The sequence below is a fragment of the Pseudopodoces humilis genome, chromosome 1 (assembly GCF_049639895.1).
Source record: "Pseudopodoces humilis isolate 2021_Gansu_Grassland_sample_001 chromosome 1, ASM4963989v1, whole genome shotgun sequence".
Classification (NCBI taxonomy): Eukaryota; Metazoa; Chordata; class Aves; order Passeriformes; family Paridae; genus Pseudopodoces; species Pseudopodoces humilis.
The window spans coordinates 145,672,573-145,699,152 of NC_142200.1; the positions used below are offsets into that span (position 1 = coordinate 145,672,573).

Consider the following 26,580-nt stretch of genomic DNA (forward strand, 5'->3'; position numbering starts at 1 on the left):
ATCTGCCTTCTTTGAATCAAGTGACTTGTGAAGGTCCTGAGTTTAATACAATTTGAAGGTTTTTTGGAAGCAGGAGGAGCAGGATGAAAGGATGTGATGTACTTGGTGGTACAAAGAGGATAGGGCAGGGGGAAGGGATGGGCTGGAAGGGACTATACAAGGATGGTATATCTGGAACAATGAGAAGGAATAAGGTTGGAGCTTTATTTTAGTCGCCTTGCCCTTAGGCTTGAGTGGGGCAATTTTGTCAACACAGTTTTGTGGCACTATTGAGAATGTATTTAGCATGTGAGAAGACACCAATGGTGATCAAGGAGAGTGATGAGGAAATGAATGAACATAGAATATTTTCTAACGTGTTCAAAGGTCCTTGATCTGGGTCACATAGTAGGTGTGCTAGGTGTTGTCACTGCCATGTCAGCCTTGCCTTGTGTACAGAAGGCTTAGTCACAGTTGTGGCAGAAGTCATTCAGTGTGTACGTTCAGGACTGCCATAAAATGGAGGTCAGGGTTGAGCAGTAAACTGCTGTTAACCTTTGAGAGACTGTTCTCGTTGGAAACACTTCACTTTGGCTTTGCAGTATTTTAGTAGAAAGCGAATTGCTCAGAGGAAGGGGTACAAAAGCAAGGTAGAGACAGGGCTTTTGGAAGCATGGTGGGTTTGCAGTGCTCAGGAAAGAGGAACCCAGAGTTACAGGAATATAATCTGCAAGACAGATGGGAGATGGAGCCCGAGGAGCGTGGACTTCAGTCTTTCTCTTTCACCTTAATCCACCTTGGTGAGGTAGCTTGCCTGTAAGCAGTGCTTATTCTTACATGTATTGAGTTGTCTTTTCTGTTTCCTTGTCATCTTTGTTTTCACCTTGTTAAAGGAAGCTAAGATTTTTAAATTAAGAAAAATAAACAGTTTAGGGAACCATGTGAAGACAGTTTTATGCAGTTCCAGAAATAACAACTATTACAACTTGAAATCTAGTTTTTGGAAGAGCAGAGTGATGGTGAGGAAGTCTGGAAGATTCCTGAGTTGGTTTGTGTGCATCAGGGTACAATCCTGCATGAACAAATTCTTCAAACTGTTGGGGAGAGGAGTCTGCCCTGTATATTTTGTTTAAATATTTATTAGTGAACAAGATGTAAAATAGTTAGACACATCTTTTTTTTTCCTCTGATGTATTTGTTCTCAAATAGTAAAATCTACCTAGAATGATGAAGAATGTTTAGCTATGAGGAGTTAGTAAGTTAATTGCTTTCTTTATTCCATTTTTCAGAAATGCAGATATTGAATCCGTCTTAATGCCTGTGGTTCAGTAACTGAGATGGTTGTGTAGAGATGGTTTCCGTAGAAGGCTGTAGAATCCTGGAGCTGAACTGGTGAATAGCTACTATTTCAGGCTGTTCTGTTGCTTCCCTTGGGGATGTTTTGAAATCGGTTGACTCCAGTTTAGTTTGTTACCGGGAAGTCAGAGTTTCTGGGCTGTGCTGTGTAGCCAGGGATTGCTCTGGCCAGTTCTGACATCTGCATTCACCCATGTTGATGAAGATAGTTGGCTGCTGTTTTCTGTGGTGAATGCTGAGAGATGTAAAGGTTAGGGAGAGGTAGTTCCCCTGACTATTGATAGACCTACATACAGTTGATATGTAAACCATCCTATATTATATTTATTTCTTTCCTCATGGCTGCCTAATCTTCAACATCTGCTGCTGACAGCTTTGCCAGTACTACAGAGGAGTTTTCATTATTGATGCCTCTGGACCTCTAAATAAAGAGCTGTCAGTGAATAAGTACTGTATGGATTCATTTAATTATTAATCAGCATGGTGGGGTATTCTCTAAGGTACACAATTCTGTTTCAAAGACAAGTGAAGTCAATAGAAAGTTTTCCATTGAAATAAAATAGTCATGAGAGTAAACATTCATCAGTAGAAGTAAGAATTCGATAGCCTAGACTGTTCTGTACCTCCTATTTTGAATAGTGCTGGCCAATTGCTGCTCTGCATGATCAGAAACCGTGTGGAAGAGGATGCTTTATAAAAAAATAAACCAGACATTGTGGAATAGTTTTTCATTCTTCAGATATCAAGAAAATGTGAGAACAGTTTTCTGTCAACTTAGATTCTGTGAAACAGTGCTAAGCTGAAATCACAACAATTATAAATGGCATAAACTTGTTCTTGATTTCTCTATTATTCTTCTACTGGCCAATTAGTCATGTTTTACTCCCACTGCTTTGCAGAGGCTGGCAAGAATCACAGTTCTGTTGTGTGCAAAGAAAAAAAGGGGCACTTTGGGGTCACTCAGAGAGAACTAGGCTTATTTCTTCCTGAGCTAGATATGTATTTCATGCCTCTGAGACCCAGCCTATTGTCAGATACTTGATTTCATTAAACACAGTCAGCATCTGGAAAACTGATACTACGTGTTAAATTTTATCAGAGTGATGTAAGGCTGAATAATTTTGCATATAGTACTCCATATCTTGTCTTTACACTTCTCACCATCTCCTGTGCCAGAAGTTTCAGGCCAGGAGGCAGGTAAAGAGGAGCTACTTGGCTTTCTTGGTAAGACATATATTTGTAGATGAAGAGTAGTAGACTTTTTCTAGGGAAGGCTGTCTTGCAAGGGCTTCTTTGTAATAGAAAAGCTAGTGATGGTTGTGGTCTCTTCAGCAGTTTATATTGGCAGTTTTTTCTGACTGTTCTGTAGCATCTTCTGAGCACTTGGAAGATGTGCTGTGGTGGTATAGTTAAAGGGCAGAAAAACAATAGTGGTGGGGTTATGTCTCTTAAGGCTCTAAGAAAGCAAGGTTGCAGGGAGGTGGTTGCTTTTTAGGGAGTCCCGTTTGCACAGTCTTTTCAGTGGTTGCAGCTTGTACTGAAAGAAGATGTATCTTGAAATAATCTCTCCTGTAATCTCCTCTCCAGTCCTTCCAACAGCCTCCTAAGCCTGCTAAACTCATCAGAACTAAACTTTCTGCAGATCATCCTATACCCTAATTCTACCTGAGCAGCAAAAGTGAAATGTACTGACGGAGCTCCGTGCCATCCTAGTACACACCCTCCGAGTCAGAGCCATCCAGATTATGGGATTCTGCATAATACACTTTGTCTTTTACTAGGTTTCCTCATGAACGTTGACAACATCCTTAAGGAAAATAAAAGGGTGAAATTAAGCAACTTTTAGGAATGAGGATGAACTTGCCCACAATCAGTGAACACCAATTGTTTTTCATAAAACTCCTGCCTTGGCTCTTCGGTCTTGACATTCAAAGATGCTTGTCAAATTCCATCAAAAAGATGAGCCTGAGTGGTCAAAGTCAGGACTTTATCCAAGGTGGGGGGCAGAACAACCTTGCATTATTCTCTCCTGGTAGTCTTTAAGTGACAAGAAGAATAAAAAAAATAACAAATTCCCTATATAAAGGTAAGGTTAGAATGCTTGTGCATTGGGTATTATTTCAGATTAGAAAATCGCAGCAAAATATCAGGCAATTGTATTTTCAGGACACAGGGGCTGTAACTTTCTTCTGATGTCGTGCAGGAAATTTGGCGATTACAAGGATCCATTGATCTCCCAGAAGAGCTTCATGTTGCTTAAATGCAAGAAAAATAGGTGTTCTTTGACTGTGAAAGCACCTTGTTAAAAAGCGTGATTGTATGACAAGAAGTTTGCCTCAAGGTTATTGTTTTGCTGTGGTAGATAATGACCTGACTTTTCAGTACAGAATGGACAAAGATCCTGAATGGGAAGGTATATAGGATGCTTGGGCATTTTTCTTGCTTCCCACCATGCAGAAGAGAATCTCTGGAAGCCCACGTGGGAGTCTCTGGGCACCAGAAATCAGGAACCAGTCTTTTGGAGGAATGAAACTTTTATAAGCCACTAAAAGCTGCACAGACACAGGTTCAGTTTTTGGAATATAGGATATTGAATACAAAGCTGGAAATAAAGTTTAGTGTTGCTAAAGATGATTCTTTAGATGTGACAGTAATCCGGACAGTATGATGAGCTTTCTTGATTCAGAGCCTATTTGTAAAATAATTTGGAGAAATTACTTATTTCTCTACAGCATCTGTGCTAGGTCAGGTCAGAGATGTGGGTGTCCTGCAGTGGTTAATAGGAAAGTAAGACAAAAGTAGTTTTGTAATGGTGCTTCCCCAAATCACTAATTGCAGGAGATTGGGAAAGAATTGTGGGATTTCTGGAGTCCAGGATAGTATTGCTGTGTTAGATCTGTTGAGCATAAAATCTCCTTTGTATGTGTCCAGCCTCTCCTCAATTACACAAACTTCCAGTGTGCTGAGTGTGGAGTTCCACAGTTCAGCTGCAGAGAACTGGGAGAGCAGAGTTTCACTCGGGATTTTTTTGGTCCTTCTGCATCAGTGCTGTGTAGTAAGTGTTGGAAGAGACAGTAAATGCTGATTTTCTGATCACCTTTTCATTGTGAATTGTGGTTATACTTGTCAGGATGCATGAAAATGTATGTGTGGGAAAACCAGATTATATGCTTTCCAAAGATGTGCACATATGCCAGAGATGTGGTTGAAAGTGCTAGGGCACATCAGGGAAATTTTATTTAAACTGAAAGAAAATTGTATGTGTTTAACAAGACTGCTCTTTGGAGGCAGTAGGAGACAAATTGACTCCAAAAGCAGGATTTCTGGACTGTTAGCAAGTTTTGCTGAGGTTCTTAGGGGAGGAAATTTTTTCACTTTTTGCAGCCATAAGGGGCCACGGTATCTTGTTTTCTGATGTTAAATGTCTATTTCATGGCTTAGGTTTTGAATTATTCTATTAGTTAAATAATATTTGTATTTGGATAATGAACCTGTTTTTTATATAACATAAATTGACTTAATTATTCTGCATAATATGTCTCCTGATAGAACTGGTTATTAGTGAGTTAAGGTTTCACACTTGATCATGCTGATGTCTGTGGATCTACAGATCTTTTAAACCCCCCGTGTATTAGTGCTGTTATCAACCAAAGCTGCTGCAGCAGCTTTATTTATTTTTCCTTTCTCAAGGGTACTGTAGCGGCCAGTTGGAGCATTAGCCACCAAATGCCAAGGTGGCTGTAGAGTAACTGCAGCAGCATTTCAGCATCTAATGGACCAGGTCACGTGCAAAGCCTCATTAAAATATGATTAAAGTATCCCCTTTTGTTTGTTCAGTGGAGGCAAGCCCATGCTGGACCCTCCATTATGTTTGTGCCATGTGCTTGGAAATGCCTCCTGTTTTTTGTGAGGCTCCTTGTTCCCTCCCCGACCCCAGCCCTGTCCAAACCTCTGCTGAAGAGGCTTTCCTTGTTCCTCTGCCCTCTTCCATCCACTGCTGATTAAATGTGAGGAAATGAAAATGGTGTCTGCTTCCATTTAACCATAGTCTGCTAAAGGCAAATGTGAAGCTTCTGTTGTTGTCTGGGGTGTCTCCTGCTTTCCTGTACCTCTGCTTTTTAACTGCTGAAGACTGGGGTGTGGGGGGTTTTTTGTTTGTTTGGGGTTTTTTTTTTCTGCTATTTAATTAGCAAGCTAGACTTGCAGTTAAAGAGCCAGCATAAATTATGTTGGTAATTTGCCATGACCACCTGTGGTAGTACATAAATAATGAGAGAATAACAAAAACTTACAACTAAATAAAAAAAAAATAAAAAGGATTTTGTTACTCTTTCTAACACATGCCTTCATAGCTCGTCTGGAACCAGTAAAAAATGGGCTGTTCCTTAGGTTTATTTTTTGTCAAACATGGAAATCAGTATGCTTAAAGCTAAAAGACTCATTGCATGAATCCACAAATTTAGTTTGTCTCTTTGATCACGTATAGCCTTGACAGTATCCATGGACAGCTTAAACTTACAGAAACATGGTGTAGTTGATTAAGCCCTATGATCAATGTAAATGACTGGAGAAGGACAGCAGACTTCTTGTAGCCACTGGAATTTGAGCAAATGAAGAGTATTATTTCCAATTCAACATGTTGCAGAGGAAGAAGGGATAGAAAATGCTATAAAAGTTCTTAGATCTGGCTTTTCTTTTGACACTCTGTGAAATCAGATGATTTGGCACTTGTAACTGCTTTGGGTAAGAGGCGTTCATAAGAAATAAAATAAAATGTATATGTGGCAGTGGTGGGGGAGGCGTCTGTTCTGAAAACATCTGAGATGCTGGAAAACTTGTCCCCAGTGGGAAAGAGAAATTGCATAGCTGGCACTGAGGCTCGCTGCTTATGCTTATGTGGCCATATTTAGAAAAGGTTCAACACTAGGAACTGAATTATTAGAGAAGTGAGTGACTGGGGGGATTGAACATAAAGGAAATTATTTCTGTCTTGCTTGTTTGTTTGAGTTGGGCCAGACGATGCTGTGGGAGGGTTGCAAACTCCAGATTTGCTGCCTATGTGGAGTGAATCTGGAGATGAGTTTGAGGAGGTCAGTCTAGTTTGAGCTAAAGCACCACCCCACCTGGGTTTGTAGGTGGCTGCCTGCAGGTAGAAGATGAGCAGGAATGGAAACGACCCTCTTGACTTGGAAAAGTCTGGAAAGACTTGAAGGAGCAAGATGCAGGCTTGGTGTACTGTGAGTAGTGCTGTGGGAGGCTTCTGGTTTCAGTACATCTTGCAAACATTCATGTGTATAAGTAAAGCAAACAACAGCCAATTACAAAAACCAACACCACATTTCAAAGAAGTTGTATATATATAAAAAAGAAATCTGTCTTATTAGAAGATACTTGTCAGTATAGCAGAACAGTGTATCACAATTATTTGCATCTATGTGGCAGTTTTAGTTTATTGTTGTAGAACAACAGATTATCTAAATAAATTAATTATTTTGGGGTGGAGGGATGAAAACGGCACATCTAAGGAGAGATCCAGGAGGAATGCTTTCACAGTTTCTAGGAGCAGTTAAACTACCCTTCCCCCCCACCCCTGCTTTTGTTTTTTTTTTTTTTTTCTCCTTTAAGAAGTGGTTCTTTTTGTTCCAGTCATCAAGACTCATTTTGAAAGACTTATTTTTCTGGTTTTGGCAAAATAGTTGATCAGCGCGACTGGCAAGGAACTGCTGTGGAGCAACAAAGAATTTCTGTGTAGCTAAAAACTGTGTTTGAGGCCATCTTGGAGCCGTTTGTGAACTAGAGTAGAAACTCTGTGTAAGAAAGGCCATTCAAGTTAAGTTGCACGTTTTCCTCCCCAAAATTAGCATACCAGAATACTTCATTGCAGTGTTTAGAATACTTTGTACAAGAACTAACAGTAAGTTGAAGATCACTAACTGAGGATCTGTAATGATGCCAACTGACTTTTTTTTTTTTTTTTTAATGAAAGCTTTGTATACATAACAGGATGAGTCATCACTGGAGAGTTCTGAAAGTGTTTGGCATCCTGAAGAATCCTTTTGTGTGTCTCTGCCGCACAAAACGAGTATTTTTGTCATGAAACTCTGCCTTAAGAAGTACTGCAATAACTGTAAGCTTTAGGGGGAGGTTTTCTAATGTGCCTTAAACCTTTACTTTGTCTTATTGTTTTAAAAATATTTTGGTATTCTTAGATCTTCCTGAATAATAGTATGGAAAATTCTAAATACTTTGTTGGCTGTTATTTTTTCCCTTAAAATGCAACTTCAGACATACTTCTATTATAAATTTGTTTTTAAAAGCGCATAATAGGAGCTTTACTGTTTTCCTTAGCTTTAATGCAAGTATTAAAAATCTGACTGTGGGAGAATACTGTTAACTCACTTTGCTTTATTCAAATAGGGTACCTGTAGTAAACTGATAGTAGCTGCTTATCTGAGTCACATTTATTTTAAGTACATTTTCTTCTGATACATTGGTTGGCCTTGGTGTAGTTTTTGTTATGTCTCTTTGAAATGAAAATCTTCTGGAGTTAGAGTTTTTTTCTTCTGTGTGTTAAGAACATCAGTTGCTGTACTCGCTCAGACAAACTCCTTGACAAAAAGAAAACCTTTCTTACTGAGGTGTTGGTGAGCAACGTGTCAGACCACCATTGCATTTGGCCCATGATTTTGCTGATGATGTGAAACCTGGTTTCTGTAGTCTTCCAAGGCAGCAGAGATGGAATTTTGCAGCTGGTGCAATAGGGTAGCAGATTTTAGCTGAGATATTTAGGAGTGGATGACATTTTTCAGAGATTCTTTTCCTCCTGCCATTCATTCTTCAGCAGTATGTTTTCTAAGATGTGCTGTCATTAATTTTAAAAATCAAATCGATTGATTCTTTGTTTGTTGTAGTGATGGTGTATTTATAGCTAGATGGTATATTTATTAGCTAGTAAGTTTAGCAGTTTTAATTTTTATGATTTGAGTGAACCCAAATATAAAATCTATGGCCAAGGAAACTTGAAAGAACACAATTCTTTTTCAGAGGAAGAATTCATAAAGAAGTCATCAAAATTTGTAGGGTTTCATAAAAAAAAAACCCTTCCATAATAGTTTAAAATTATATAAGCTTTTCATCCAAATGCTCTGAATTATGCTGATAACAGAATGCATAAAAACCAAAGGGGTTTCAGATGGTCCTTGATGAACTACACAGGTTAATTAGTCAGCCCTGCATGTGCAGGTGTGATGGTTTTGAGTCAGGCTCTCAGACTCATATATTTTTATTTTCATGTGCACATCCAAGGCTAATCATTTAAAAAGGCTTGCATTTGACTTGGAAGAACAGAAGTGTAGTGTCCTAATAAAGTTTATATTTGATGATATTTTGTATTAAGCTTAGCTATGAGTTCAGTGGCATTGCTAAGAGATTCTGTTCAGTGGCAGAACACTTCGTCAGTGTTGTTTTGGTTATTTTTTTAAGGTGAAATTCTTATGCTGTGCATTACCAACTCAGTGTTATTCTGCAATAAATTAAATGTTGGGGTGTGCTAATTTGGGGTGTGTCTAATGAGTCTCAAGCCCATGTTTGTTTTTATTTTCCAATGGAAGCTAAACCTCAACTTCTGATCTCTTTTTTGGAAGAAAGAAACCCTCAACATATCTGTAGATTGGGATGTAGAATTGGCTGTAAGAAAATAAGGTGTTGGGGTGTGTCTGTATATAGAGAAGGTAAATTTTTTTTTTTTTTATTAACTTTGTTTTCCTGGCATCTTCTCAGAGCTTTTCTTGGAAGGATCTCTACTTCAAAATACTGTATTTTTTCCAACAAAATATTATTTCCAGCTGTTTAGATGAAGAAAGTTTCCCTTAGGGACCCTGAAACAAACATGTTACCTTTATTGTAGGATCCAGATGCAAAGAAGAAAACCAATATTTGTCCCCTTATCAGATGCCTTTATGTGCTTGTTCTGGAGCTTACAGGGCCTGGAATTTCTGTGAGTCTTACAAGTTTCCCCAAGTCTTTAGAATTAAAGTATCATAGAATATCCTATTCAGTATGATTAATGCTGTGGCTCCTGGACGCTGCTGTAGCTTTAAACTTTCAGTAAAAGGGCATTTCTGGTGCAATCTCTCACTGAAACAAGAAGGGTAAGTGGGGAGGAGAAGGTGGTGAAGGTTAATGAAGGTTTCCCACCTCATCATTTCTGAGTACCTGTTCCTTGGTGATTTACCTGCCCGTTGTTTTGTTGGTAATGGAAACTTCCTAGTTAGTTTTATATTTCCAGGACGTTTAAGGCCACGGTCGCAGAGATCTGTTCTGCTGGCAGCAGTGACTTGGGCAGTCGCTTTTCTTGCAGCTGCTCAGCTCTGTTGCTCTGCCAGGGCAGTGCTGAGATCCCTGCATGGAGATCCAGGCTGGGATCTCCTGGCAGTAACCCCCCTTGGGAAAGGGTACGTGCAGCTTACCTGTTCCTTCAGGTGAATGTCTGACTCTCGTCCAAGTCCTGTCAGTTCTGCTTTGACCCACTCTAGGTTTCCTTGTAAAACTCTTCTTGATATTGTCATAGTAAAATACCCTGTGTTCAGAGAAGCTTTGCTTTTAAAAGGAGTGGGCCTTATTAATGGCAGTTAGTTTACAAATAACTTTTGAAATTATTTATTTAGTCTTTATCCTTTCTAGCTTTGAGGTCAGTGTTTCCTTTTGCTGTGGTATAGTTTTAAATTTATAAACTTGTGCTTTTATCACTTTATTCTAGTTTAGAGAATTCTTGATAATACATCTTAATACATCTTGAACAATTTTAACCCATTTAAATACCCACCTCGAACAATTTTAACCCATTTAAATAATTGGAGATTTAAAATGGCTCAGATATGGAGGAAAAAAAGACAAGGTTTGGTATAGTATTAACATCATCATCATGTCAGTAACATGTAGTCAGCAATTAAATATCTCCTGTTGTGCCCACATCTGCTTTACTTGTCAGTAAATCAAACCTTCCACAAGTCAAGGCATGCCATATTTAGGCTACACACTCATGAAATTTAATTTTTACAAGGAATACTTAAAACTGCCCCAACATTTTACAGGAAGCCAGCTTTGTGTTATCTTCTTGAGAATTTTGTGGAAAAAAGTCTGAATATAACAAAAAAAAATAAAAAGTAGATTGCTTAACAGCTGTCTAAAGAATTAATGTTGTGATGTGTTAGTGCTGAACTTTTAAAGATGAGAAAATAAGGGTTAATAATTCATTTTACTTACGGTACTTGCAGCACAGTTTACAAAATGATAGGTGCAGATATTCTGTAAATGTTTTGTGGAAATTTGTCATGAAAAATCAATATAAATTGAGCTGCAATTCCAGTGTGTTTGAAATTGCTTGTATCCAAGAAACAAGGAACAAAACCCATCCAAAAGGTGGGGGAGCTGTGTGGAAATAGTTAAGTTTAGGATTACTGTTGAGTTCGGCCTTGCTGTTAATGAGCTGGAAAAAGGTGGGAGCAGCGAGTTAATGGTATTGACAGACAACGTGGAGGTAAATGGGTTTGTCAACACCAAGAGAGAGAAAATGGAGAAGAACACAGGTTAGAAATACACAAAACAGGGGAGAAGGAGGTTCCTCCAGCCTGCTCTGAAACAACCACCATTGATTGAGTCAGTCGGGGCTGATGGGTTCTCCAAACACGCTGCTGATGAGAGTGAGAATCTTGCAGTAAAATAGTGCTGAAAGGGCACAGCTGAGAAATGAATGAATTGAATACAATCTTTAAATTGTATTTTAATTACATCAAATATATGATAAAGATGAATACATTACTGTTTATTTTGCAGTTAGACTCTGTCGAGGTAACGGGCATGTCCACAGCACAGTGCTGCTTTCAGACAACACTTAATGTTCACACCTGAGTTTAAACAAACCCATCGTGAGGGAAAAAGTGTTGCTGCTAAAATACAGTAGTTAAGAATGAATCATGTTTAAAAATAGCAACTTTCTAGTTTTCTGTTAAAAATATTAAACTTGTTTTGTCTTCTAGATGGTGGTGGAAATATAATGGTAGGCAGAGATTTTTTTTTCTCTTTCTTAGGAACTTTGAAAACAAAGTTATACTCAGAAAAGAGAGGGCAGTTTTATAAAATAGCGTTTTCTAGTGATAATATCTGTAGTCCACAGTGGATGAAAACATGTAATAGCTATTACCATCCTAAATAAATAAATAATAAATAAATAAAATTATTCCTCTTGAACCATCCCAAATGTAACCTCAGCTGCTCTGCAGACACAAACATCGAGACTAGACTAGCAGCATTTACCAGCTGTGTGTAAGAGCTACACTGCACGTAAAGGGATTTCACATTTTATTATGTGGGAGGGATGATGTCAGTTTGGTTGATTATGCCCCTTTCAAGCTGCTGTGATAATTACCTGCTTGTTACCAGAAGTGTCGAACCCATTTTCAGTTCTTGTTTGCTTTTGCTGTCATGCCCTAATTGCTACATAATTTTGTCCCTGCCAATTACTACCTTGGAGTTGAATTTTACAGTGAAAAAGTTGTAAGAAGCAATAAAGTAATTGTTTTTTAAATCTCGTCATTTCAGTAGAATATTTTATTATGCTACAAAGTATATTGAAATACATACTGCTCACTTCTGTGAGATAGTGAAATCCTCTGGTTCCCACTGAAATGATGACAAATGTGGAAGACATGACTTTTGGACAGATATGGATACTTATTGTTTTAGAAATAAATATATTTTCTGCATTCTTTAGGAGCAGGAACTCTTAGGTTTGGTGGGCTTCTTTTTTTTATGCTTACCCTTTTCAGCCTTTTATCCACCTTGTGAGTTTTACAAGTTTCCTTTGATGGAGATACGAGGTCATCTGATGTGGTCCTTTAGCCATCATTTTCTATGAAGATGTAATATAAATGGATTTCTTTAAAGGTGCTGGGCTTAACAGTGTTTTATACTCTGATTAAAACTATTTGTTTGAATTATTCAGTGGAATAAAGCCTGCAGTAATTGGTTTAAGGACTGGCTGACCAAGCACTTTGTTGTCTTTGGGAACTGTCACTGCTTTGCTTTGGGTTTTTTGGGTGGTCCTCCAGCAGTGAAGTCTGGTATTAGTCAATATTAATAACAATTACTGCTGTTGAAATCTGTATATGGAATGACATGGATGAACACAGGGAAGAGGCAGAAGAGCAGTTAAACAAAATGCTCTTCAGAATAAGAAGAGGGGATGGTGTTGCCATGTAGAGATGTAGGGATGGGGCTGCAGTCCAGACAGGAGCATTGCTGGCAAGAGATTTAAAGTGTGGGATGTTTGTGGCTGTGCACTGAAGCTCTGTTTATCATAGAGATTGTGAGATTTGCTGCTGCCATTTCAATGTGATTCAGATATCCACAGCTGAAAGACCGAAATACTGGCAAAAAGTCATGAAACGGACCAGAGATTGTAGAAAGCTTGGAGAAAATTGCTTTGGGGAGAGGAAGGTAGAGGTGCTCAGTCTGTTTGGTTATGGGGTGGGAGATTTAAACCCTAAAAACAAGTAATAGTTAGAGAACGGTGAATATCTCTGGCAGACAAAATACGGAGTTCTTAAGAGATCCCTAATGTAAGAGGAAAAAGTACAAGAACCAGTGGTTGAAAGCTGAAACCAGAGAAGTTCACAAAGGAAATGAGCACGAATTCAGAAGGAGGAACGAACAACAAAGGGAATGGCAAAGTGAGTGGCTTTCTGAAAGACGGGCTTCAATCAATTACGATTATTGAGTGATAGTTATGGATATTGGGCTCGCATGGATAATGATTCTGGCATTGTGTCCAGTGAATCCATGAGCAGTCAGACTTCTGTTCTGATAGCACTCTCTGTAGCAGCTTTTCCAGGATGGTGTAATGAATGTTGAGCACCTTTGTGGTTGAAGATTCTTTTCAAACGTTATCTTTAATACATTGATTGCAAAAGACAAATGGTTTCTAAGGTTCCGAGGGCAAGGCGTACCTCAATTGTAGTTCTTTTATTAGCATAAAGGCTTTCAGGTACTTCAAGAGAAATTTCAGTGTGCAAAAATACTGCAAAAAAAATTATGCAGAATACTCTTAAGAAAAAAATAATTATTTTAATACTGAAATTTGTGTGGCTGTGAGCTAGGAACTGCTCTGTCCTGTTGTGACACCAAGGTAGTATTTGGATAAATATGAGTAGCTTTAGGGCCTTTAAGTTACACTTATGTGCTTCCCTGTCTTTGTCATCTTCACAAGTGGTTGCCAGTTCTCTTTCAGAGCTGCTCTGCCAGCTTTTTATACCTGAAAGTACATCTGAAACGTTTGATTAAGATAATTTTTAAGGCTGTGTGGTGTGGTCTGGTGAGTAGAACTGATTTTCCATGCTGTAAATGTTAATTAGAAGCATATGTGTATATGTAAAAAGCAAGCTGAAATAAAAGTATAAATATCTAAGAAGCTGTCATTCCAGAAGGTCTATGCTCAGAAAAGATTAGGTAAATATACAAATAGTCCCATTATAAATCAGCTGCAATATCATTTCTGATTCTCTTCATTACTTTTTTTCTGGTGGTTTGCAGGAAAAAAAAAACAAGTTAGGAGGCAGAGGGATTCAGATTATGATTTCAAATCCTTTTAGACAGAATTACTTGCTCTGTCACTAAAAGAAGCTCCACTTGCTTTATTCTCTCTCCTTCTTCTCCAGTAACCCTTTCCTCTCGCTCCTCTTCTCCCTGACTGCTTCGTGAACCTCTAATGAATGAATGGAACTGGTGTGGATGAAAACTGTCTCTTTTGCTGGGAATAAATTCAGTCAGTGTTAATTCAGCTTAGAATAATTTGTATGTCATCGGGTCTGCATGTTTGAATCTTGAACATTTTAGTGGTTTTCTTCACAGTGAACATAGATTTCAAGAATTAGTTTCCTATTACATTAAAAAAAACCACATTTTAATGTTTAAACTGAGTATATTTGTGGAACTGGAGAGAAGTTGCAGACCTTGAGGACCCTGTGCAAGTTGCAGGGGAGTAAAGGGAATGAGCTTGCAGCGTATGTCCTTGGATGGTGGCCTCAAAGGAACTTGACCTGGAGGTATCAGCTGGTCCTCTTGGATGACTTCCATTGTAGTAGTTGCTCCAGCAGGGTTGGCTGGGGACGTGCCCCTCTCATGTGACACAGAGACAATTTTGTTTATAACTCTGACCTGTATCGTATGACGTAGGCTGAGCAGTAGATCACTCTCGTGCTGGCAGTTCTGACACAGTCTGATCCCTTCTCAGGCTGAGGAAGGTGGGAGTGTGAAGGTGCTGTAGAAGAACTCCTCTAGCATCAGGTGCTGGGAAGCCCATCTTTTTATTAACTTCACTTTTTAAAAGGGTTTCTTTCAGAGCATACTAAAGAAACAAGGAACTGAGACTTGAATAAAAAGAATTAATCCCTCCAAATAATTTTTAAAATAGCATTAATTCATATATTCAATATTAAAGGATGGAGAAAAAATATACACAGCAACTTGGTATAACTGGTAGTGGTCTTGAATAAAAATAGGTGAAATTTTGAGAATATTGGTGAACAGCAGTGATCGTTGTCCCAAGTAATAATGGTAATTTAACAGTCCTTTGAACAGAAGTTTGAAAGTTTCCTGTTGTAATTACTTGGAGCTATTTGTAAGCTATCTGTAATTGTCAGAAGGCAAATTTATGTCTCCAGGTTAGAAGACTCTTCTTCAGGGATGGAAAAAAGGTTTAGGCACATTATTGTTAGCAGAATTTCTAACAAAAACCTTAGAATTTCTACCTCATCAACACCCCTAGAGATTGATATGCCTGTTTATACAGAAGCTTTTAGACATGTTTAAAGATCTGTATTACTTGTGCCTGTGCTATGGAGTGTTGCTTATTATGCTACTTGTTGTTTATATTTCACAATAGTATTTCCAGACTTTTATTTACTCTGGTATAAAAATAGTTTTCATGATCTGGCTCTTAGGATTTACATCTAGTTTGAAAACAATTTTGTTAAAAGAAAAACAATTCATGTGAATTATAAATATACACTGACACCCATCTGATTCCATTGCCCATTTTCTTCTTAGACCTATTTTTACTCTTCTGAGGTTTTCCAAGCCTTCTGACTAAGTTTTAATGGATTTTTAATTAGTGAGCAGATCCTGTGTTTTTTCCCTTTGGCTTTCCTAGGTTTAGCAGTTCTATTGAAAAAGAAATATTTCATAATACTTACTGACTTTATCTGAAATAAAAATGCATTTCTTTATAAGGAGCACTAAGGGTGCTAACAGATGGAAAAGATACGTGGTGATATGACATTCATTTCTGTTGTGTTTTTTTTCTTGTCTAAATCCATTTTAGATGGATAATGACAAACTGTGGTTGACATGCAAGAACTACTTTTCTTACATGCCATCAATTAATTTGAGTATTATAAAGAAAATTCTATCTAATGTATTCTAGGCCAGCATCTTGTATAAAAGCAAGTTATTTATAGCTCTTTGGGTACTGCCCTTCCTTTCATGTCCTGATCCTTCTAGCTGAAGCTTAAATGCTTGTTTAAGATCAAATACACTGAAATTGTTTCCCATAGGTTCTTCTTTGCTTTTTGAAACATAATTTCAGGTGAAGCTGGTGGACAGATGCCTTTCTCAGGAAATTCTGTAACACATACCTGAGGGAGAGAAACGTGTTGAGTTTTTCTGTTGTATTAGTGGCATCAGAAACAGTTCAAAACCAAGAAAGAATGGAGTTATTTTCTGTGTAATCTACAGGAAGACTTGTGTTTGCTATGAAGTCTGAAGACATTAGCGAAAGTGACTTGAGACAAAAGATTGTGAGCTTTATTTGATGAGAAAGCATGAGATATTACGAGCTGACTGATGCATTTTGATAGATGTAAGATCTGGAAACGTCTCAAAATGATGTCTTGTGAATGGAGGTTAGTTTATCTAAAATATAAAATAGTTGAATATTTGCATCCTTTTTTGAGTGTCCGAGTTGAATTAATGATGAGTAAAAGCTGTGGTTACAACACTGTATAATCAGTGTATGCAGACTGTACTTGCTGGCTATAAAAACACTTTTCTGAGTAAAAACTTTAGTATTCGATTATTGGATTGATTGTACACCTGCACTGTGTGTGGCTGAGTGACAGAGAGTACAGCCTTCACCTGGCACCTAATTATAACCAGAGAGGATATTTAACTTAAGGAGACAAACGCACTTTGCAAGACTCTTCATGATGTTCCTGTGATAAGACTGTCAGACTGCAAAGTTCCAAAAGGAAGTCTTTGAAAATGACTTCTAATTAATGGTGCTAAAATTACAAAAATCTGTTCACAGAGACCAAAACTTCTACCAAGTTCCAAGTACTTGGCAGCTGTTTCTCATGCGTGATGACTCAGATCCGCTGAATTTTATGTACAGGATCTTGAAATCACCAGACATGGGAATTACAGCCCTTACCATTGTGTTGCCACCTTTATTCAAAAGAGAGTAGCAGGCAAACCCTGCCTGCAGCATGTGAAAGAACAAGGAGCTGGATAGTTCTTAAAAAAGACACAAGCTTGGTGCTGATGTGGGTAAAAAATTCTGGGCACCATGGCTGTTCACAAGATTGGAGGAGTTAGAACTTGGCATAGCCCGTCGTCATGGAGAAACAAATCTTGTGTTCAGATCAAAGTGGATGCTTACTCTTCCTGTCAGGAAAATGCAGTGTTGGGTGCAGTAGCATATTTTGATGCAGTAGCATATTTTGATGCAGTTTTGTTTACTTAGAAGACAGAAGAGTGTGGACAAGAGCAGTGTTGAATGGTGCAGGTTGAATTTGTCGCACGTGAAAGTCTTGGAGTGGTTAGAAATTTGTGTTCTTGACAGTGCCAGTGGTCTCTCAGCTGTTCATGATGCCATTTTATTCTCTTTGTCTATCAAAAGAGAATATGTGAAAAGAGTCAGTGGACTTGCTAAACATTATTTAGCAAATTTACCAAAGAGCTTCACACTAACTGTTGTCTGGGGGAGTTACAGAAGCAGAGCCATTATCAAATCTGGAGCCAGGTACATAAACAACTTGCTGGGATTGGAAACTTGCAGGTGCCTCTTCTTGGTAGCTCTTGGTGCTCCCAAAAAATTGTCTTAATTTGATTCTAGAAAAGGTTTTAAAAAATATTACAAGTCCTGCAAGTCTGGTATGTTGTTTTTGCATCATTATGTTAGTGAATATGGCCAAGTACATTGGTAACAAATACAGAAATATAGAAAGGATGTAGTTTGTGCAAACCCACAGGTAGATAATGTTTTGTAATTGCATCTGAAATTTTATTTTGCAATTTTTTCTGAGAAGCGTGTGATCGTTCAGCTCTGCACGTAAAATATTTTGTATTACAGAACTAAAACTACAAACGAGGCCACTTAGCAGTGGGAATGTGGTTCTTGAGAAAGAAGAACCTGTACCAGTTTCTGATGCTGTGCATTGCTGGGTTAATGTGACAGATAGTTGACTGAAAGCAATTTTCACTTAACAGAATTTATAGATGTCTAAGCAGTCAGTTTGAAAAGTAAAAAAGAAAGCTGAAAGATCTGAAAGCCTTTTATATGATTTCTCACTCTTTTACTGGAACTGTCTCCAAATCTGAAGTCCATACATGTAGATCAGGCAGCCTGGCTTCATACTTTGAACATCCAACTCAGATTTTCTCATGTAATGTTATCACAAAGAGGTGTGCAGAAGTCCTTGCAGTGTAGTAGGCTTATTGACAGTGTCTCAGGCCATAACTGGTTGTAGCAGAGCTATAACTTAATGGGTATTTTATGGGCTTATGTGAAAAATGTATTATTTGATGTACCTGCAGCTGTTAATGAACTGGTAATCAGTGATACTGAATCTTCCTGGTTTGATCTTTGGCTGGCGTGACCCTCTGTCTTGCCAACCCACTGAGGATGTTCTCAAATAGGTAACAAGTTGGGAAGAAGACTTCATGGTCTTGATATTGGTAGTAAAGCTCTGTTTCAGCTATGATAATCCCCATCAGCTTTATCTCTTAGAAGAGCAGTTCCAGACTCAAACTGAACAACTGTAAATAACATCAGGGATGAACAGAGAAAATACTGAATATGGTGGCTTTGTCCAGACAGTGCAGTTTCAGCCTCTCCTGGATCTGGGGGCCTTTCACAAAACTGAGTTGAGATTAAAATTTTTCAACCGTGGGATGACATTCCTAATGCTCTTTGATTTGGGTAGACAGTCCTCTGACGAGTGCCTGCAGGCAGCACATCCTATTTGCCTTTTCTCAGTCTCCCATGGAAAGTAATTTTGCACCAATGTGATCCTGAGAACCTCCACAGTACAGGTAGATATGTGAGGACAATTGAGGTCAAAAATACAGAGAACCAAACTTCAAATTTGCTCAAAAGTACTAATTTATTTGGCTTTTAACTAGCAAGAACTAGGCAATGCAGACTCATTTTGATACTTCACTCCCAGCCTCTCAGGACAGCCTTGTTTCCTCAAGAGTTCTGCATTTACCAGTGGGTTTCCTTTGCATTTGCTTACTTTGTGTCAACAGTGACTGTACTCTAGAATGAAAGCAAAGATGCATCTATGATACTCAGTACAAATAATCTTAAAAAGAATCCTATTTGCATTTCTTTGGGCAGTGTAGGAAATCTTTGACAAATCTCCCTGTCACAGGGGCGTACTGGAAGAGTTAAGCTTAATTTAAGAATTGTCTGGCAGAGGTAGGTTCTTTTTACGCTTTTTCTCAGACATCCCTGATCTCAAAGGGCTATATTTATTTTCTTTTTCAGGTGTTTATTGCTCTCAGTTGTAACTGCATAAAATATAGATGTGAAAAAGTTTCAGCTCTGAAGATGTCTCAGCCTGAGTAGAGGAATGAGTGACTGAATAATGTTTTTTAGATCATTACTGGTTAGAGGAGGTGTAAGATGGGAAGTTGCAATGTTTTGGTTTTAAATGTAATCTGGGTCACTTCTCTTTGAATGTAGTATTTTATTAAAAGATTATTATGGTTTATAAATTAAAAGTGGTAAGAAACACACTTGTCTTTGATTGCACCAGGAGATTAACAGGCAATATTAAGTGTATTTTTGAGATGTCTTAGTAATGAAATGAAAAGTTGTGCAAGTTCTGTGAGATTTTAATTAAAGTGTGGTTCAGCAGATGTTAAATAAGAAAGTTTTCACTTCTCTCTATTAGTAAACGGTCAACTTCTTGTCACCTTTCACATGTCATGTTTCTGTTGCACATCTTTCCCATGCATCAGGGTCCCTCAGCCTTCAGTATATACATATTTAACATAAGAAGTAAATAGGAAGAAGCTACATGTTGCATTCTTTTTTTTTTTTTTTTTTACCATATACTAAAGAAAACACAGGGGAGAGTGAGGACAAATGCAGAAAACATTTTCACCTGTTACTGGTTGCCCAATTAAAAAAATCCTTTGAAGAATCTTTTAAATCAGAATCGGTTTGAAGCTGGAGTCAATATAAGAGGGAGTTTCCTCTTTTAGGTTTGTTAATGTTCTAGTTAATGAACTTGAAGTTAATTCTAGCTAGGTGGCATCTTCCTTGCTTCTAGAGCTATGCTTTTCGTTTTATCCAGACCTGGATGTAGAATTTTCCTAACTCTTAGAAGTAATAAAGAGTAAAGTAGTGTTCAGAGAGGGGTAAAAAAACTCCTTTTTCTCATAGGTATTTCCGTGAACTGATTCTCGCCTACTGTGATGTGGTTCTTTTTGCTTGGGGCTACCAGCTGAACCTTGAGTATTTTAGCCTCTACTTAAGCACAGTTAAACTTCTACAGCTGTATTTAGGACTCCACGGTTCAGTAGTAGTGTAGTGGGAGCATGTGGCTTTTGCACACCTGTTAAATAGATTCTTAAAAAGAGGGGTAACAGCTTTCACTTGTGAAAGGGCCTGTGAACATTAATTTGTGACTAGCCGTGCTGATGGCAGCACTAATTGAACCTTTTTATAAATCATTCCTGTACCATCTTCCAGCGTAAGGCTGTGGACAGATGTTCATTTAACAAGACATCTGTGCTGGTTTAGGATGTTACTGTATCCCAGATGTTACACTGCTTTTTAAGGTTATTGACCCTGTTTTATATATTTAGTACCATCAGTTTCCTCCATGGTTTGCAATGCATACGAAGGAAGATGGTTTCTTTTCTGAATGATGTATAGGTTTCAGTATTTTGGAAAAAGGGGTAAACTCTTGAGAGTGGATTGCGTGTACTTGTTTTCATAGGCCTGGAACAAAATGCACAGGGTGAGTATGGTAGTTTTGATAGATGATCTTGAACAAGCTGTCACATGATTTTGTTGGTAGCAAGTTAGGGAAGACTTTTAGAAACTAGTGTCTGGCAATAACTGTAGCAAGTTAGGGAAGACTTTTAGAAACTAGTGTCTGGCAATAACTGTAGCAAGTTAGGGAAGACTTTTAGAAACTAGTGTCTGGCAATAACTTCTGGGTAATCATAAACTAGGCCTGGCAGTGACAGGCATCTGAGGATAGTAGCTTTGTCAGTTATTTCATGTGGTTCCAGGAAATGTTGGCCCATGGCCTTATTCCTGATCACTTCGTGGAAAGAATGAGATGATTTAAGATGTACTTTTGACCTACATTGTACTTGTCCAGTTATGGTGCTATTGCTGTCACCTTTCAACCAACAACAAAACAAAACACCAAAAAAAACCCCAATTATGCAGAAAAGAGAAGAAAAGAAAAAGTATCTCATTACTGTCAGGTGAATAAGACTTCCATTTTCTCCCATGCTGCTCTCCATGCATTCAGCAGAAACTGCTCAGGTGCCTGGTGATCTCCCAGTGTTATCCAAGTCCTCAGGGCTTTGAGACAGCCTCAGCAGGGCTTTCCCCTCTGCAGAGGGAGTACCTAATGCTCTGCTGAGCCCTGTGATTGGTTTTTATGGGGTTTTTTTCCCCTCCGGGCTAAATTTAATTAGTTGCTTACCCAGAGAAGAATTACGAGATTTTTGTTTACCATGGTGTATTTAAAGATGGAGATTAATGAAAGGCATTAACTAAAAAAGCTAATTGATAAAAAATTTAGGAGTAGGTCACAAAGGATTCTGATAAATGACTCTATTTTATGGAAGTAGGAGTAAAATTATGATAGACAGTAATTACATTCAGCTGGAGTCCTGTACACACAGGACTTTTTTTAATAAAAAAGTATACTTTTGTCTTTGGTGTTGATTTTTATTCTATAAAATGCTGAATGGTCTTTAAACACTTCAAGAAGTTATATTTCTCTCAGTGGACCTGTTCTTTTGAGCAGAAATAGACGTGCTCTTGTTTTTTTTTCTTCTAAATTGAACTCTGTTGTAGGAAAAAGGCGGGCGAGGAAGCCATGGCAGGGACCTTGGCAGCACTTCAGCCCGCGTACCAAGCTCCCTGCCTGCCCACTGACTAATATTTATTGTTTTCTGGCAGAGTGTGTATTGGTCAGGCTCTGCTGTACATTTTGTTCTGGGTCTGTTGTGAGCTGTGAGAGACGTGGCTCATCTGTGTTCAATAGTTCTGCCATCCCGAGCTGCTGGGGGCTCTGCGGTGTTGTGTGGAAGGGTGATGTAGTTGCTCCTCCTGGTAAGAAAGTTCAGGGCTGTTCTTCAAGATCTAGAGCAGAACTGATGTTGTAGTGTTCAGTACATCAATTATGGTTCTGGACTGCCTGGCTTCGTGTGGGTGAAGGGAAATAGTCACAGGCTGTTGTTCCTGATTGCTTCAAGGCAGCAAAAACAGGCCCCCAACACCCTCTCTCCCCTCTTGACATCTCACATCCTCCTTCAGAAGGATGAACTTGAGAAGAAACCAAGTCTCAGGCAAAGAACAGAGTACAGGCTGCTTTTCCCACTGTATTTAAGGGCAAGTGGAAAGAAGTAGAGAAAAAATAAAAAATTAACAGGGTTTGTCAGTGGAAAAATGCAGTGTTATGCAAACCAGCCAAAAGCTTTATGTATGAAATATGTAAACTTAATGCAAATAACATGAAAAATCCGTTCCTATTACAAATGCTGATTGCAGAGATTAGGTATGCTATATGGCCTTCTCAAATGGCATTTGCTGTGGAAACATTAAATTATAGTTGTCAGTACAATGTATATTTCACTGTTTTGTGACTTGAACTATTTTTTTTTGCTCTAAGCCAAACATAAATTTGTAGGCTATAAAATCTCTTCTGATCATTGGGAAATGAATATAACCAGCAGAAATAAGTTAACGATACCATGTTTTCCACTGTTTTTTTCAGTTATGTTTAAAACCTGCACAACATTAAGAAGGCTTTTTGTAGAATATTTGTGGGAGGGGAATGGCAAGAAAACACCAGACGTGGTTGTATCTTCTACTGAAAGAAGCAATTATGTTTAATTAATTGAAACCTCCGCTTTTCCTTGGTGTTAAATAGGTTGCTAAAATACAGCAGGGAGTTCAAGGCGTGAACACTGCTCTTGTTTAAATAAAATGTTTAAAAAGGCTTTGTGAGGTACTTTAGTGTTTAATACATGAACTATAGTTTAATAGAAAATCTAAACTCATCTGTAAATTATTAAATAAACATAAACAATCATCCTCTTTCACTATCCAGAAAGTTTTACCTCCAGGTTTGTGTTGGGGAATACTGAAAAGGGATAGCTATGAAAAAGCAGAACTATCATTTATGTTCGTGATGATTTCACAGTAATCCTTGTTTAGTATGGGCTTGTATTGCAGACAGGTAGTTGGTAGAAGAATAATTGGGATAGGATTTAGAAATAATCCCTGTCCTTAGCTGATTGTGTTCTGTAAAGCTTTTGAGCATTCCTGCACCAAGGGAAGTGTTTTCACTCACCTGCATTCCTATCCTTTCACTGGATGCTGGATGATGCTGTGAAGAACTGCAAGAAATTTAATACTTAAATGCTTTTGGCTTCTTTACCTCCTGTTTTGTTTTTCTAAGTGTTAGAGAGGAGTGTTGCCTTCCTTGCTGTATCTCAGTCTTGCTGGAAGAGCCTGTTCTACCCAGTGGCTGTGATATTCCAGTTGCTCTATTCCCTGCTCTTTGTTATGGAAGGAATCCACCTGTGTGACCATCTCAGATGCTGCTACCAGCAGTGTTCATGTCCTTCCCCCTTCCAAAACATGTGTCCCCGTTCCAGCCAGCTCACTGGTCACTGTGCTCCTGGATGGGCTGAGGCGTGGCTGAAGGGAGGGGAGTGCAAGACAGTTTCTTCTGGTCACAGTGCAGTTTATTCTGCTTTCAATTTTTGTGACACGTGGGGTTTAAGGGACTACACTGTGAGCTTTTAAAGTGGCAGATAAGTGAAGGGGATGCTTCTGTCTTTCTCAAGAAGGCTATTACTTACTTTGTGTGTTCTGGGTGTGCTGTCACCGCTTATGAGTAAGCAGGTAAGGGGAATGATAACCTTGTAATCCCTAGGGTTCCCACTGTGCTCACGTTTTTTCAGCATTATCCTGAAAAATTTTATAGGGATGCCAAGAAAAGTCCTCTTGTCCTTAATCTCTTCTTGCTTTTTTCTTTCCCCCAGCTCCTTTGTAAATTGAGTGGCAGGTTTTCAGACTTTGGTTTGAGCCTCATTTTAATTCTTTTCCTCCTTCACAGAGACTAAAATGGTCCCAGCACAGTCTGAAGAGGTTGTCTTGCTGGGTAGTCCAAGAGAGTAAATCCTCTTCTAGCAGGAGAGCAACCTGTACAGACTTCAGAGATGGTTCCAGTTCTGCCCAGTTCTTTGATCCAAGAGAACCAAAGGCATTGCATGATAGCGTTTCTCCTGTAGCTGATTCAGCAGATCCAGTCCTGTGGAAGTAGTTTGGATGGACTAAAGTGTATAACAGACTTTACAAAAAAGGGAAATGCTGGTTTTGGAATGATTTAATCGCTTCAAAAAAACCCAAAACCTTTTCTCCCCAATGCAGAACTAAACCCAAACCTTTCAGAATCCTCTGTGAAAGAGGAACTGGAGGGGTTTTGTTTGGGGGGGCAGGCGGGGTGCCCGTGGGCTGGCCTGTATGGCATCCCGATTCAAGGCATGTTGGTTGGGTGAATGGTTGCCTGGGAGCTCTGGGATGTTGGAACTGCTGAGATGCCCCAAACGGCTCAAAATTTGTGTACTTGGAATCAGAAGCTCCCAGGGTCTCCCAGGCTTTCCGTCAGCATGCCAGGCAGGTTGCCAAGTAGCCTGAAAATTTGGGAGGCGAGTTGCCAAGCTCTTGGCTCCCTTTCAAATGGGCTGCTGAACAGCTGGGAATCTGGATGCCTCGGCTTCTCAACAGCCCACCATGATAGTTACTGAAGAGCTAGGCAGGGAAAAAAGGCTAGAATTTGTGGCACAAACCTGTCTGCTTTCCATCAGACCTTGGTTGAAATTGAAACAAATCTGCCAGGTATTTTAGTTTTGACAGGCTGTCCTCACGTGATAACTTTTTTAATGTGATGACATCTAGTCATCTCTCATAACATTTTACTTCATGTGTCAAAATATTGTTTCACTGAAAATAATGTGTGTTTCAGTTTCGTTGCTTTAGCATCATTATTATTCTATTGAAATCTCTTCCAAGGGTGCTCTGCGTGGATCAGTCTCTATTTTATAGTAGCTACTGCCTAGATTTTGGATAGTATTCACTCTTATCTCTCTATAGTTACTTATTACATGGAGCAGACAGGATGCTTGTATCAAAATCTGGCTGAGTTACTCTGTTGTTTGATCAGTTAAAGTTCATTATTGTATTGTTCTTGTATGAAGAATCAGAGAAACTTAAGGGGCCAACTGCTGATTCAAGTGAAACTTGCTGGGGATATAAACCTAGAATGGGAAAAAAGGGGAGGAAGTTTCCAGTTTGTTCAAGACTGAAATCATGGGTTAGCTTGAATGTTACATTATTAAGGGCCGACATTCATCCTTCAAAATGAAGTAATTTAAGTCCTAATTTTACAAATGCTTTCAGTCTAAAAAGAGGTTTTCCTTCTTATGTTTGCAGGCCTCGGAGTAGAGGAAAAACTGCAGTGGAGGATGAAGACAGTATGGATGGTTTGGAGGCAGCAGAAACAGAAAACACTGTGGAAACAGGTACTAAGAATATAGTGTTGATGCTCTCTGGGTGCTGCTTCTCTCTCAGAAATGCATTTAGTTATGCAGGACTTGATAGACAAGAAATAGTTATTTCATTTTGTAGTATAAGATGTGCATTTGGGCAGATTTAAAAGCAAAAACCATCTAAACCCTTTAAACATGTATTAATTTAAAGCTACTGAAGCTATTAGTTTTAAATAGTCTAATGGGAATGTCTTTGTGGTATAGTTATGAGGTAGAGGTTCTTTTCCTACTTTTGCAAGGCTGTATCTAATAAAAATAAAAGCTCTGAAGTGGCAGCTGCTGTTTTTGGAATACCTGCCAAAATACACTACTACTTATTGACCTGTATCTTCAGCACACTACAGAAGATTATATACCAAAGGGATAACCAGGATAACCAAATGCTAATGCTTCTTGCTGCTGCTTGGGAAAGAGGATAAATCTGTGTTCCTGCTTTGGTAAATATTTGTTGTGGTGGTACCCAAATGCTTCAGTTACCAGAGGGAGCTCATTGTTCGGGACCGAGTACTGTTGAAACAGTTTGTGATTTCTGTTCTGGCAGTTCAGGAGCCTAAAGAGACAAACAGATGAGTGAACACATGAGATAAAGGCCATGGTGAAGAACTGTCACCTTCTTGCCAGGCACATGTCTGTAGCCATTTGCCTGTTTTTAACCAGGGACTGAGTGTAGGAGGATGAAACCTACCAGGAAGGATGATGCCGTGGCCACTTGGCAGAAGTTTGTTGGTTTGACAGGAATAAGCGTTGAAAATACATTGAGACAGACCTAAGGTTTTATAACTTTAATTAGGTGGTCCTGTATGTGTAATGAGAAAAGTGGAAGGAAGCACAGAGAGAAGCTGGTGATGAGGGCAGAAATGGCATGGAAGTGCCAGCTGAGTTAAGGGAGTTGTCCAGTTCCTTTCAATGCTGCTGAGTGGAAGGGGTAAAGTAGTGAAGTCCTTGAAGATGAAGGCAAGGGTCTGTAGATAGTGTAGTTTTATAGGGACAACAAGTGAAGGACCTGAAAAGAGCCATTTTTGCAGCAGCATTTTTCATGAGCCATGCAGGAGTGTGGCTGCTGTGGTGAAAGCCACAGAGTAGGAGCAGGAGGAA

At 38.8% G+C, this 26,580-nt stretch overlaps 1 protein-coding gene across 11 annotated transcripts in view; it reads left to right on the plus strand.

The window, feature by feature from the left end:
* The window catches only part of KMT2C (lysine methyltransferase 2C), a 191,737-nt gene that overhangs the window by 21,863 nt on the left and 143,294 nt on the right, over positions 1-26,580 (plus strand). For all 11 annotated transcript variants that reach the window (XM_088063566.1, XM_088063631.1, XM_088063673.1 and 8 more), the window contains one exon: positions 25,370-25,458. In XM_088063566.1, coding sequence (XP_087919692.1) covers positions 25,370-25,458 — 89 coding nt within the window. The remainder of the gene's footprint in view (positions 1-25,369; positions 25,459-26,580) is intronic.